This window comes from Cygnus olor, chromosome 1 (genome assembly GCF_009769625.2).
Source record: "Cygnus olor isolate bCygOlo1 chromosome 1, bCygOlo1.pri.v2, whole genome shotgun sequence".
Taxonomy (NCBI): Eukaryota; Metazoa; Chordata; class Aves; order Anseriformes; family Anatidae; genus Cygnus; species Cygnus olor.
This window is the reverse complement of record NC_049169.1, coordinates 102,879,407-102,893,012: the sequence shown is the minus strand read 5'-3', so window position 1 is coordinate 102,893,012 and position 13,606 is coordinate 102,879,407. Positions and strand designations below refer to the sequence as shown.

At 44.3% G+C, this 13,606-nt stretch overlaps 1 protein-coding gene across 1 annotated transcript; it reads right to left on the bottom strand.

Annotated features, from left to right (window-relative positions):
* Window positions 1–14: 14 nt before the first annotated feature.
* On the bottom strand, window positions 15–9,990 carry LOC121073131 (alpha-2-macroglobulin-like protein 1). The gene is made up of 14 exons (XM_040563831.1): window positions 9,932–9,990; window positions 9,185–9,368; window positions 7,991–8,153; window positions 7,590–7,642; window positions 6,665–6,682; window positions 6,004–6,163; window positions 5,331–5,415; window positions 4,368–4,482; window positions 2,971–3,085; window positions 2,451–2,560; window positions 1,779–1,946; window positions 1,150–1,380; window positions 675–738; window positions 15–194 (listed from the first exon to the last, which is right to left on the bottom strand). Exons 1-14 carry the CDS (start codon window positions 9,988–9,990, stop codon window positions 163–165), a joined length of 1,557 nt encoding a protein of 518 aa, XP_040419765.1. The 3' UTR covers window positions 15–162.
* Window positions 9,991–13,606: the final 3,616 nt, after the last annotated feature.

Below are 13,606 nucleotides of genomic sequence, written 5' to 3'. Positions count from 1 at the left end.
CTATTTAATTCCTTTCCTCAGCTCTTTCAGGACCATGGAGATTTTGAAGACCACTGAAACAATCAGCACATCTCTGGACCCGGTATTTAAGACCTGAGGAAGACTTTTCTTGGTTCTGTTCATTCAAACTTAGCTCCACAAGGAGTGAGTCTCAGATATCTTTCAAAGCCTCCCATCACCAAACATCTCCCATCCTATCACCAAACAAAGAGGTCACATTTGTCTCAAAGCACCTATAATTTAGGTTATATTAGGTTAAACAAAAAAAAAGACAACAGTGAGTCAACAGTCAACACCCATCAAAATGTTAAGTTCTGTCATTCTAACTACTCAAAGGTTATTTGTAGACACAATTACAAATCAAAGCAGAATAGTTTTGATAGAGGACAAAGTTATAGTTTCATGCCCTTTGCATGGGCAGCAAAAGGAGAATTTTTTAGAAAATGAAGGCAAGAAATGAGCCTATGGGCCAGGAAATATTGAGCATTGTTCTCTTGGTACCAAGCAAGAGGGAAAACAAAACATGAAAGCTAGAAATGCAAGTTGTTCTGACATGACAGAAGAAGGGTGAGCCAGCTCTAAACTGCAAAGAGGTTTATATCACACGTCCAATTAAGGGATGCCACACAGAACACTGAATGCTTGCTAGACATGAAACCAGGCAGTGTACTTACTTCTTGGCAGCCCAACCCAAACAGTCTTCTGGCCTGCATGGACTATCCCTCTTCTTCCCGTGAACTAGGAAAGAATTCAGAAAGGGAAGGGAATGCCAGTCACATAGTCTCTGAGACCACTGTGCAAACCAATGTATCCCTGAAACTGGAGATTAATTGGGGAGTGTGAGGAGGATAGGAGCTTTACACATGCTCAGGTAACAAGGAAAGTTCAGGGAACCTGGGGGCGGGGAGAGACAGATAAAGTCAATACTTGACCTAGACCTGTGCAGAGCCCAAAAGAAAGGTGCTGGTTTTTCATGCCACTACTGCAGTCCCGGAATCAAAACCAGGATCCTAGCCCCATGATAGCTAGATGAGCTACCTGTCCTGGGCCGAGTCCAAGCTATCAAGTATCAGGCTTGGGTGCTTCCTGTGGAGGATGCTGATCTTGTGTTTTGAGCCACCACCTATTAGCACTTCCCCAGAAACTCACGAAGTAGGAGAAAATGACACGCTTGGGCCCATGTTCCAGGTCTTCCTGGTAGATTCTGAAGTCCACCTGGATAGCCTGCTTTTTACTACAGGGCATCGTTTCTGGCACATGGACAATAGTGAGAAAACTCCTGCTGGTGCTGTAGAATGGACGTATGAAATGAGAGGCTTTCTGGTAATTCAAATCAACTGTCCCAGGCTCTCTATCCAAATCTTGATGCAGGACGCTTGCCTGGTAAGACAAAACAAACAAACAAACAAACAAACAACAGGTTATTTCTTTAGTTAAGCAAGTCAGCTGCAATTTACTCCAGCTGTGGCTTAATAGGAACCTCAGGACAGGTCTGAACAACACCATCACACAAGTCTCTGTGTGAACAGCTCATGAGTAAAGCAGCTGGGATCCAGAGAATAAGCTCTAAAGGGGCACCAAGAGCCAGAACATGCGGAGGTGTTTCAGGTTGGAATTCCAGTCCCTCAGGAGGGAACAAGGGAGACGTCTGTGGGACAGTAAATAGCACTGAGAAGCATGCTTACCCCTCACCTTCACAACCAATGTGAGAACAGACAGATGTAAACACAGCCAGTTGTGAGAACAAAGGTCTGCGAGACAGACCTTTCTTCACTCACCTCCAGGGAGGCTGAGGTGCTGTTCCAAGCAGTTGTATTCAGGCTAAATGAAACTTCCCCAGCATCCCCAGTGATGTACTTATGCTGAAACTGCTGCTCACTGCTGCTTACTACGAGGAGAACTTTTTTGTGCTTTAGTGTCTTGCCATTGTAGTCGATGACTCTAATCTGAGAATACCATGGCGAGTGACAGAAACACAGAAGAGTGTGAGTGGACAGAGTCTCCTCTTCTCCAAGTCACTAGCAGCATTTCCAAAGCCAGCAAGGTCACCCTTCCAGTCCCTAACAATTTTACCAACACTGCTACTGGTAACCTCCTATTATCCCATGCACTACCCTATTGATTCATCTGTGCTATTTAAGCATGATGAAATCCCCATACTCTCCACCCCTTCACAGTAGAAGGCCTCTAGGCTGCTGAAATTCCAAATGCTTGAGTTCCCCCACCCCCACCCCCACCCCCACCCCTAGATCCCCATAGCTGCTACTACTCAGGGTTTATTGACAATGACAATTGTCGTTATCAATGACAAATGACAGTCTTGGATATTTTTCTCACTTCTGACAATTCAAAAGTTTTATCTCTGGGAGTCCTTCATGCCCTCCCAAGCCCATGCTGGAGGTGGGGCAGGAAAAGATGTTACTCTCCAATGGACCATAATTGGCAATTACCTTCCCCCTGTACATCTCTCCGGTGTGGTAGTAAGAATTCACATCATTAAACAAGGCCATTCCGCCAATCTTGGAAATGAGTAATTTGTGGGATGCATTGACCTGTATCTCTGAATAAGAGCAGTAAGACAGAAACATAAGGGAGGAGCAAGGAAACCAAGCTCTTCTCAGCAATTTGCCTGTCGAGTGACCCACTGGTAATACTGACATACATGCACACATACATTTCATATCAGAGAGATGACTCGCCAAAGGGCTCTGAGTATCTAGTCTCTCTCCCACTTGCTTTGAGCCCTTAGAAAGGTCCCTAAGCTTCATTCCATGAGATTAGACCACAGGCAATCTGAGTGTGTCATGCCTTCAGGAATCTGGCTTTGCCTGCATTTGTGAGGTTAGATGGCAGGCCCCAATGGGCTCAAAAAGCTCAGAGTCCTTGTTAGACTGAAAGTCTCTGGTGTTCTTGGTAAGACTCTGCATCTTCACATGCCTCTTCACAGCTAGCAGAGATATTTCCAGTTACCTGTGCCATCTTCCACCAGTGAGGCCTCTGCAACTATGCTGTCCTGGTAGTACCGGAAGTCTCGGCTGAAGGAGGATAGGGTCACATTTGTGAAGAAGCAACCCATCTTGTCTGTCTGAAATCACAGAGAGAGGAAACAACGTCTGATTTAGACAATTATGTCAGAAATTATCCAAATGGGGCAGTAACAGCAGTGCAAAATCCCTGCTCACAGATGACTATCTAAGATGCAATCTCACTCAGAGAGTGCTGCCGTGTTCGCAGCCTCTGCCATCCATATCCACTAAGCCACAATGTGAATCCTCTGTGAGTACTCCCTGTAGTACTCTTTTAGCCTGTTTTTTGGTGCGGTTTCACAACCACTTTTATTTATCTTCCTCACTGAGTGAAAGGAACCTATATGGAAGCACCCACATAAACACAGAAAAGAAAGTGACCCTTTCTTTTCAGAAGGGATCAGAACTCCACAAGAAATGTAGTCCAATGCCCAGAAAAAAAAACCAAAAAACCATTGTATCCCTTAATTCTTTCCAGGATACACCTTTTAGACTAGCAAACATGTAGTTCAGAGCCATTCCTTTTTTAAAAACAGCAGTTATTCCTTGAGGTAAGGGTCTCTGCTAAGAAAATAAACACCAGATCAAAGACATGTAGTCACAGCTTCCCTCAAAAGACCCAGAGAAAGGGGCTAAAGTGGCAAACACAAGAGGAAAAGTAAGGCCTAGTGAGAAGTGAAGCAGCAGTAGAAAAAGACAAAGGGGAAGGATGAGACTTGAAGGCCAAAGGCATATACAAATATGACACTCCAATAGTCTTGTGGTCTTGTTATTTCAAGGGTTGTCTGCTGTTGGTGGCTGCAGAACCTGACCCTTCTTTGCACAGCAAGCAGCAAGAGAGAAGGTCCAGGTAGACTTCACAAAGTCTACGATATTTTTGTCTTTGGGCCAGGCAAAGTCTCAGCACCTGGAGTGTCATGTGGTTTTGGGAGATAGGGACTTCTCACCAGCTCTTGTGTGCCACAGAGGAATCAGCATCATCAGCATATTGCCCTTGTAAAAGGAAGACTTCTTCAAAGAAGAAAGTTCTCTGGTTCTCTTCTCTGGTTTTGGTCTTCTAGATGTTATTATATGTTAAATTAAATAAGGCCCCATTCAATAAGAAAACAAGGCAGTGTACAGATAGCAGTCAAGAATGTGGAGCAGGCATATGTTACACACAGAGTCATAGTCAGCAGACACAGTTACTAGGAGGCAGCACTAGCAGACCCTTGGCCAAGAAGCCAAAACCAAGGGGTGACATCACTACTGTTTCAGCTAAGGGCTCCAGCAGCCTTGCCTTACCCTGAGGTTGACCATAATTTTCACTGAATGGGTTTCAGTTCCTGCTAAGCATCTCACCTGGCTGTGGAATTCCTGGCAGAGATCAGGTTTCGAAGCACTGGGTAAGAACACTGCTATCTTCTGGCAAAGGTGCACGTGAACCATCCCCTGGACAACTTTCCCATAGGTGTATCTGTTTGGGGGAGCAGGGAAAGGAAGAGAGATTCACACACAGTGAGAGAACACAGGAACTTCTGTTGCATTTCCCAAGAGAAACTTATTCATGGCTATTCACAGTATAGCACAAAGGTGGTAGCTGTACAGCAGGTCCAGGAGCCCTGATCCACTCAACAAGACCAGGCTAGGACACTGCAGTGATGGGAGATCAAGAGCTCTGTGATAAAATTAGTGTCAGAGTACTCTATTCTGGAAAACTGAAATGTTTTAGGTGCTGACCCAACACAGAGTTCTGAGCTTTCCTTTATCATCACTTGTGATAACACTTGGAAATGCTGAAGGCATGCATCCTCCAATGAGCACAAGCATGAGTGACTCAAATAAAATGCCTTTACATGAGGCTGTTGACCCTAGTGTTGTCCTTGGAGTGTACCTAAGGCAATTTCTTTTTGAATCTCTGTAGATTCTGCTAGACTGTTACCTGGAAAAGCTTCCCTTCTTTTTCCATGAGTTTGTTCTGTAGGAGATGAACACTAAACACCTTCCATGCTCTGCACCTCAAATGGCTAGTTATCAAGGGTAAGCCATTTCCCCATATTTTGTGTGTAGACATCTGTGGACTGTTTTCAGAAAGGGCACTAGATTACAAGAAGGGTAATTTTAGGATTCTTTTTTTTTATGGAATGTTTACGGAATGTAGGAATATTTTGTTTTATTTGTGCAAACAACTGCCATAGAAGATTCTGGCCTCCTGTAACTGACGTAGTAAATTTCCTTTGAACTTCTCAGGGGTACCTAACCATCCTGTACTCATCTCATGCCAGAAATTAACATAGGGCCCACCTCTTCAAGCAAAATCCTTACCTGCCACATACCCGGAGCGGGAAGGTTTTATCTAGTGCATAAATCTTAATTGGTACCTCAAAGATCACTTCAAATCTTGGCAGCGCTGGAAGGAAAAAAAACAGAAAACTGTAGGAAACACTGGCCAAGGACAGCCTTTCCAGAGAATCAACATAAAAACGGACTGCGTTGGAATAAGAGCCAAGAAATTGAGAAGGAAGGTGGTGGGAAAGGGAAACGGAAGATTTCCATTACTTCTTTAACAAATTTGCATGTAGCCCCTGGTTGATTGATCTTTTCTAAAGTAAAGTCCAAACATGTCCATGTCCCTCCACATCAGAAAGCTATTTATCCCAGCACAGTTAATTAGGGAATAAAACAGAAATGGGATGGCGCTGAATTTCACACACTCCTGAAAGCCCATCCCAATGACCTTGTTTTGTCTCACACAGAGATCTACAGGGACCAACTGTGTCAAAGGTCTAGGGCCATGCACAACATTGCTCCCACACACCAGCCCAAGGTCCCAAAGTGTTCTCTCTCCTGAGCCTCAGCTCAGACTCTTTTCTATGACATATGCTATTACTTTTCTCATTTGCTCCCAGGATGGCTATGATGGAATAAACACCCAGCTTCCTGGAACAGAGAGAAAGGTTATCTCTGCAGCTCAAACATATCCCCCACAGGCTCATACCATAATCCTCAACGGAGAAGCTGTCGTATGCTTCCCCATTGGTTACATTGATGATATATGTCCCAAGCAGTGGCTCATCACTTAGCTGGAAAGACAGATCTGCAATGCCATCTTGGGGCACCACGTTCAGCCACTGCTCTATCCGGTTGTTGTTAGGGTCCTACATCCACAAAAGAGAAAGAAGGAATTGTTCCAGCATCTCAGTGATTCACACCCCACAGAAACCCAGCTTCAGGATTTTGGTGCTAGCTGGCAGATAGGTAAGAAACAAGGTTTGGAATAGTCCAGTCAAGAAATTTTGAAAACAATGTAATGCTACATTTTGCTCTCAGCATCTGAGTCCCTTTCTACACTTCTGTAAATTCTGATCTTAAAGAAAGATCCTTTACAGTTCTAACATGTTATCATAATGGTCTAAATTGTTCTATCTATACTCTTGTATGTCAGGATCAACTCAGATGTACACTGAAGTAACTGAGAGCATAATATCAAGTACATAAAACAGGCACAGAGGCTGTATGTAGTATGTTCAATTAAGTAATCTTGAAGTTCTACCATTCTACTCACAGATCCATAAAATCTACCAGGAACTGAATATGAATAGCCCAGTGAATTGGCTGCCATCAACATTACTGTAATACTAGATTTCAGCATCACTCACCTGAAGAAACAGGGAAATCTGGGAGGGAAAGAAAGGTAAAAACATTAAAAGAGAGAAACACATGCTGGTAACACACACAAGGTACTTGAGATGCAGAGCCTTCTGTGAAGGGTGTGGGACTAGTGACTTGGAAATCTAGAGCACTGATAAGTAATATAAATTGTCCAAATGTCACCAAAAAGGAGAAACACATTGTGGGTCCATTATGGGCAGGTCTGGAGAGAGGGAAAAGAAAAGCCAATTTAAAGATCACCTAGCACTTTCTGATGACTTCCTGACAGAGTCCTCCATCAGGAAAACTCACTACTAAAACTGATGTAGCTCTGGCTCAGCTGCAGAGTCTCAAAGGGTTTACAGAGTTGCACAATCCTGTAGTTTGTAAGGAAGCTCTAGAGGTCATCTGAAAGTACATCTTATTAGAGCAGATTGCTCAGAGCCTTCTTCAGTTGAGTTCTGAACATCTGCAAGGAAGAAAATTCCTTCTCTGGGCACCTGCTTCAATATCTGATAATCTTCATAATGAAAAAGCTTTTTCCTAATGTCTTATCAGAATTTCTCATGTTCCAAGTTGTAAGAGCCAGCCTAAGAGCACCCCTCCACTCCCCAGCCCAGGAAAACCTCACTAGTAAACTACTCGCTCCTCACATGGCATTAGCACCTCACACATCAGTATGAGCCATTCTTGTGCTTGTAGGGCTATTTTACCAAGATGAGCAAGAGACACATACACCTTTGCCATCTTCCTGAGTTAGCTGCTTTTACTTGAGTAACTGTTCTCCTCTGGACCTTCACTAGGCCTGGCCCAGGGATGAATGCAGGGGACAAGGAGAAATTGGAGCTTTGGCAGGTAAGCAGGGGAAAAAAGAAGTGGGATTCACACATGGAAAAGGGCAGCCTCCTCCATGGTCCTCCAGGACTGGCTTACCGAATCATTAAGTGCAATGAAGTCCTCATCCAGAGTCACAATACGAAATTTCACTGAAGGCAAGGAAACCAGGGAATATATTTATTACATTTCAGTCCTTCCCTGAAGACCCCTGCTTCTTCTGTCTCCCCAGGTCCTGTTTCCATTCTACATATGTGTGTGGTAACATCTGACATGGATATTCCCCTATGTAAGATATCATGGATAAAGACCTACTGCCTCCTGCAACTTTACAGTCACCACAGTCTGCACATCACAGCCACTGAAAACATAATTTCAACAAGTTATCTCAAAGCCTTCTGCTAGGGTTTTCCATGAGTCTCAGGCAATTATAGTCTTTTCATATGATGTTACAAGCAGAGAGCCTAGGCTCCCTGCTTGCTCCCATCTGCAGCTCTTACCTGTTTGACCTGGTTTATAGATGGGTTTGTCTGTTTGGATGAAGGTGCCACTGCTGGCCTTTCTGATCAGGACCTTTTTCTTCTCCTCAATATTGACTCCTTGGCCTGTGATAATCAGCTTGACGGTGGCAATTTCCTCTGTGCCATCAGCTGGAGGTGCAACCTGTACAGAAAAGGAGAGAAGAGCATGAAGCTCCCAAGTGATATTACCTCTGGGGGCCCTAAGCAGGAATTGAGAGTAAGGTGGAAATGGAAAAACTAAGCAGTTCTTCTCCACCTGTCACAGGTAATCCCTTTCAATACGTGGATTCAGATCACATCCAGATTGCACTCAGTGCACACACTACACTATAGCAAGAGGCCCTGCATACCATGGAATCCATCATTTTTCCTGCTGTCTAAGGAACTTTTGGGACAAGAAAGTGACAGTTAGGAAGATGAGAAAATACCAGAAAGGTGGGATATAGTAGCACAGAATCGAAACAGAGAAATTGAGCTATTTGACATGGCCTCAGAAGATAGGCCTTCAAAACTATGCAGCATATGTAAGTAAGAAAGCCGTATTATAAGGACAGAGCAAACCACAGGGTCTTCCTGATTCCTGCAGCCAAAGATCCCAGCAGCCTCAGCACAGAATATAATGCATAATAGAAGGGTTACTGCCGAGGCATGCCTGCCTTATCGTAAATCTTAGTTAAATTCTCACTAACAATGAATCAGCTCTAAGATGCTGTTTACAAATAACAAGTACATCCATTTCCAGTTCAGTAGATCCCAAGAGTTGAGCTGCTGCCTGGCTGCAGGTCCTACAGAAACTGTAGTCTTATCACATGCACACCACCATTTCCCCAGGCTTTAGCTATGAAACTGCACAACTCCTTCAGAGACAAGAAAAGCTGCTCTATCTGATCTGGAGCGGAGGACAAGGAAACAGGTAGGTCCTTATTATACACTCAGATGGGTAGTAGTTTTTAACAAACGTAACTTCAAATTAAAAGTCAGATTCAGAAGGGTAATTCAGTGCTGACCAAGGGATACTGTGCTGAGCTACACAACCACAAGGACCATCCACTCTCCTTGCTAGCAGACTCACTCCAAGGCAAAGTAGAGCCTGTCCATGTCAGCCCTGGCTAAGGAGCAGCTACAAGGGTTTTACAATTCCTGAAGAGATGCAATTTGCCTAGGGTGGCTCACCCAGAACTTAGCGCATGTGAAAGTCTTCTCCTTCTGGATGGTTTCTTGCGCTAAGAGATTGTGTCCTGCAGAGTGCTCCAGGACCAGTTTCACTTGAAGCTTTGCTTCATAACAGGTGATATGGAGGCAAGCAACTTGGGTGGATGGGTAGCGGAGATCTGCAGGGATCACCACCAGGTAATGTCTGGGACAGGAGAAAGAAGACATCAAAGGTTGCATCAAGTTGAGGGCTCAGAGACACAAAAGAGCTTCCTTGCAGCAGCCCACAACTGCAGAATTCCTCAGCAAGGTGACATTACTGTAGTCAACAGCCCAAAGCAACAATGTAGTGATTGCTTTACAGCCTACTTAAGAAGTAGTTTCTGCTTGATTTAGCTTAAGTACGGACCTATAACCTATTTCAACCCCTTTACTGCATATATCTCCTCAACTTCCCAAAACTATCCTTTTCAGTCTTCAGGAAGAGGTGGCCTCATAGCAGTGCAGTCTAGACACCAGTGATTTGATCCAGTTAGACAACAACAGAAGCAAACATACCTAGGCATAAGGTCTAACCTGGAAGACTCCCAAAGAGAAGATTCGTATTTTAATTTACAGGACATGAGAGAGAACATAACAATTCAGCTGCTCTTTGGGGTGATCCGATAAGAACAGGAAGAAGGATAGCTGGTGGCCTGGAATATGGTCAATCTACCTAGACTGATGCTTTTGTGAAAGAGACTGGAACAGAAATTCAGCATCACTCACAGTTGGTGAAAAGCAGCAGCAGCATGGAACAAAAGGCTCAGGAGGATGGCTATCCTCATCTTGGGGGCTCTTGCTGCCCAATCTCCAATGACCCTCTTCCTCTGAAACCACCAAGACTGATTTTAGGGGGGTAATTTCTTTCTAGGACAGCCTAAATGGAGATTTGGATGGGAGGAGGAGCTAGCTTCTCCCCACCTCCTTCTCTCTCCTGCGATTATACTCATTCAGCAGCAGAGATGGGCATACAGTGCCAAGTGTCCCTTAGCCAATAGCAGATGCTTTGGCTGCCATCCACCAGTTCATAACATCCCCTCCTGCAAGGCCACCTTGGAGACATTTGACCAAATGGGCGTTTCATGGAAAAAGAAAAAAAAAAAAAAGCACAAAAAACAGAGAGAACTTTGCTGATCATTGACCCAGGCCAGGTCCTGATCACCTGTCACTTGCGTCCCTTTGTTTCATCTGGAGATGGATTGCTGCTGTGCAGCCGACAGGAAGAGCTCACCCCTGCACACAGAACACAGAAGGCAGTGCTGTCATTCAGGACAGAGGTTTAGTAGCTCTGGATCAGTTTATGGCAATGAGGATATCTGTAGGCTGTTTGGTTTGAAAGCATAGAGCAATTCCTTGTGCACAAAGGAGCACTGTATCAACACCACCACCAGCCACCAACCACTGGTTTGAAAGTGACTTTGCCTTTTCCCTCCCTGCACACAATGAGGGAAATGGAAACATTCACTGACCAACAGAGGTCTCCACCAGCTCTCTGCAACATCCATTAGAAACGGCACCATCTGCAAAGATGATGTCTCAAGAACGAGCTCCAGTTCCTCATTGTTCATGTCTGGGTCTGAAAGGTCTAGGGTGCAGGGATACCATCTTTTAGCACCCGAGGGTCAGCCTAGAACTCAGAAATTAAACATGGGGGCCATTTTCTAGCACTGACAACCTGTATAGAAAGGTAGGCAATTGTGCTGCTTAACCATCCTGGCTTTCAGAAGAGCATTGTCACCATGTAAATTGCCAGTCATGAGTAGTGCATGGATTGCATAAACTCATGAACTACATCTGCAACTCGTGTGAGACAGCATTAGTTAGGTCAGGTGGAAATGTAACAGGGACTGTCCTAAAAATACAGACAGCTAAGGTTCTGTACATGGAAATATTTCCCAGCACTGTCTAATAGTGCTGATGCAGCCTAAGCCTAAGCTAAGCTATCTAGGTCCTAATGTGGCATTACTCAAGCAGGCAGTTGGGACCTCCATATCTGGCAAAACCAGGCTCCAGGATGCCCAGAAATTTCCATCTAACCTGAGATTGCTGTTCCCCGGGCTCTCCATATTCTTTTTCCAGCTGGGGTTTGAAAGACTGATCTCCGTTTGACTGCTCTCCATTTCACCTCTATCACCAGGCCACTCTAAAGCAAGCATGTGTCATGTCAGCTATCTGCTATGCACAGGAGCACTTGGTGCTAGTACTGCCTTTGCCTCAAGTGAGTATTTCACTGCTCATCTGGCCTCTGGCCAATTAGCTTATCAGTTCTCACAACTCATTTCAGAGATCACTTTGAGTCAGCCTAAATCAGAGCTAGGCAGCCAGGCAAGGGAGACCGGCCACTTTTTATTTTGATAGACACATTCTCCCCATTCTTGTGAAGTAAGGTCACGTTACTGAAAATGGCAGACAGATTTTTAAATTGCTCCTTTGCCTAAAATCTGACATTTTCCAGAGAAAGCACCAGCCAGGTGCAATAAAATAAAAGCAATAAAAACAATAAACCATAGCCAGAGAGGGCCAGCTGCTGGCAGACTTCTGACAGGACCTGCGCCCACGAAGACCAGCGCTGGGGAGAGCTCTCTGATCCTGTCCCACTGTGCTCCTCCTACAGTGTTTGCCCAGGTGCATTCTCTGTTTCTTGTTTGACTGAGGCAAACCTGGCTCTTGGTCACAGCAACATGCATATGAAGGATATGTAATGAAGGCAGTTACTGACAGCTGCAGAGGTGTCACAGACCTGAAGAAGTCTCTGAAATACAGAGAGTACAGCAAAGCTGTGCACAGCTTCTGCAGTTTGTTTCTGTAAATGGACTCAGAGAATGCCTTTGTGAGAGAAGTGCTCAGTCAAGGAATCCAAGGGAGGTAAAGGATCTATATCCATCATGAAAATACACTGTTCAGCTGGAGCAAAGGACACACATAGTGGTAACACAAAACCAAACAGAAACCTGTTTCTCAATAGATGGTTTGCATCAAAAATGGAAAGGAAGGAGTAGAGACTTAGTAAAGGTCACATCCATGATCAGGGAAGACACCTTCCATGGTTCAGAATCGGGATTAAGTGCAGTGGCATCTTGGAACTCACTCCAATGTTTTAATCTAATTGAAGAAATTATAAAGGCAATAGTATTATTGTTCTCTATGAGAAGAGCACTAGGAAAGCAGAGCACTGACAGGAGACTGAGCAGAGAAGAAGAACTGATCATTGGCCCTCCCTGGAAGTGTTCAAAGCCAGGTTGGATGGGGCTTTGAGCAACCTCATCTAATGAAAGATGTCCCTGACTATGGCAGGGGGAGAGCTGGACTAGATGTTCTTTAAAAGCCCCTTCCAACTCAGACATTCTATGATTCTGACTTTATCATTTTCTTTAAAGAACCATATCTGTCACAGAGCCTGTGCTGCATAATTGGCCGTCAAAGCCACTGAATCACTCTTCATTTTCCTGCAAACACTCATTTCCATCTTCAAACAGGCCTGGGGCCTCCTCCATTGTTGCCTCCTTTCCTTTGCAACCGCAGACTTCATGATCCTGATCACTGACATTCCCAGCTCACTTCTTATACACCCATACCATCTATACCCACTGTGTAGTATCTTCTTTGAAGACAATGGGATTTGATAGTATACTGAAGTATACTTTTGCATTAAGAATTTACACAGTCCATTCAAGGTTTGTAAAATCTGTGAGGCCATAATATTTCTGCAACCTGACTAGCATGCATAACATAATGGAGTCCTCAAAAGAATCTTTCTGTAATACCAAGGTGGAGAACTGTGCCTACTTTCTGCTGCTTTGACAGCAAAATTTGTCCACTGCACCAAAGTCAGTCAAGGACTTGAGAGCACACCTGGACAAACAGCAGAAGGAGCAGGAACTGACTGGGTCAGAAAGCTTGAAGGAGACATAGGGTAAATTGTTCTATGCCTCTCAACAATGATTGGCCTCTACACTGAGACCATCCAAAGAACTGCAATTTGAAGGAAAATCCAAAAGCCTGTATCAGGATTAATCCCGTCTTCTGAAATCTTTGCCTGGGAATCTAGTGCAAGTTTTTTATATCATAAGCTTTGAATTTGTTAACTGGAACTGAGCTTTGGAGAATTATGGAAGTATGGACTTTGGAAATCTTCACAAGAAGGTTCTCAAACAGAGGGCAAGCCATGTCTCTCTCTCCAAAACACAGGTATAAACCCTGAAGCCTGCAGCTTTTGCATACTTTACATGAAAGGGCACAAATAACTAGCAAAACTTATTTCTAGCTAACATTCCAAAAATCTGTGCAACCCATTGAAAGCATCTGTTGTCTTCTGAACCTTCTTGACACAAAACCAAATCTCTGGTTCTTGCTTGATCTCTCCCACTTACCCCCCCACTGAACTGAGAAAGTCTCACCAGC

Excerpts from the sequence above, each read along its gene's own strand:
- LOC121073131 (XM_040563831.1), bottom strand. The coding sequence starts at position 9,990 with ATGAGGATAGCCATCCTCCTGAGCCTTTTGTTCCATGCTGCTGCTGCT. Across the intron at positions 4,483-5,330 it reads CCGCTCCGGGTATGTGGCAG|ATACACCTATGGGAAAGTTG; the intron begins GTAAGGATTTTG and ends TCCCCCAAACAG. Across the intron at positions 1,947-2,450 it reads GAGAGATGTACAGGGGGAAG|ATTAGAGTCATCGACTACAA; the intron begins GTAATTGCCAAT and ends TGGTATTCTCAG.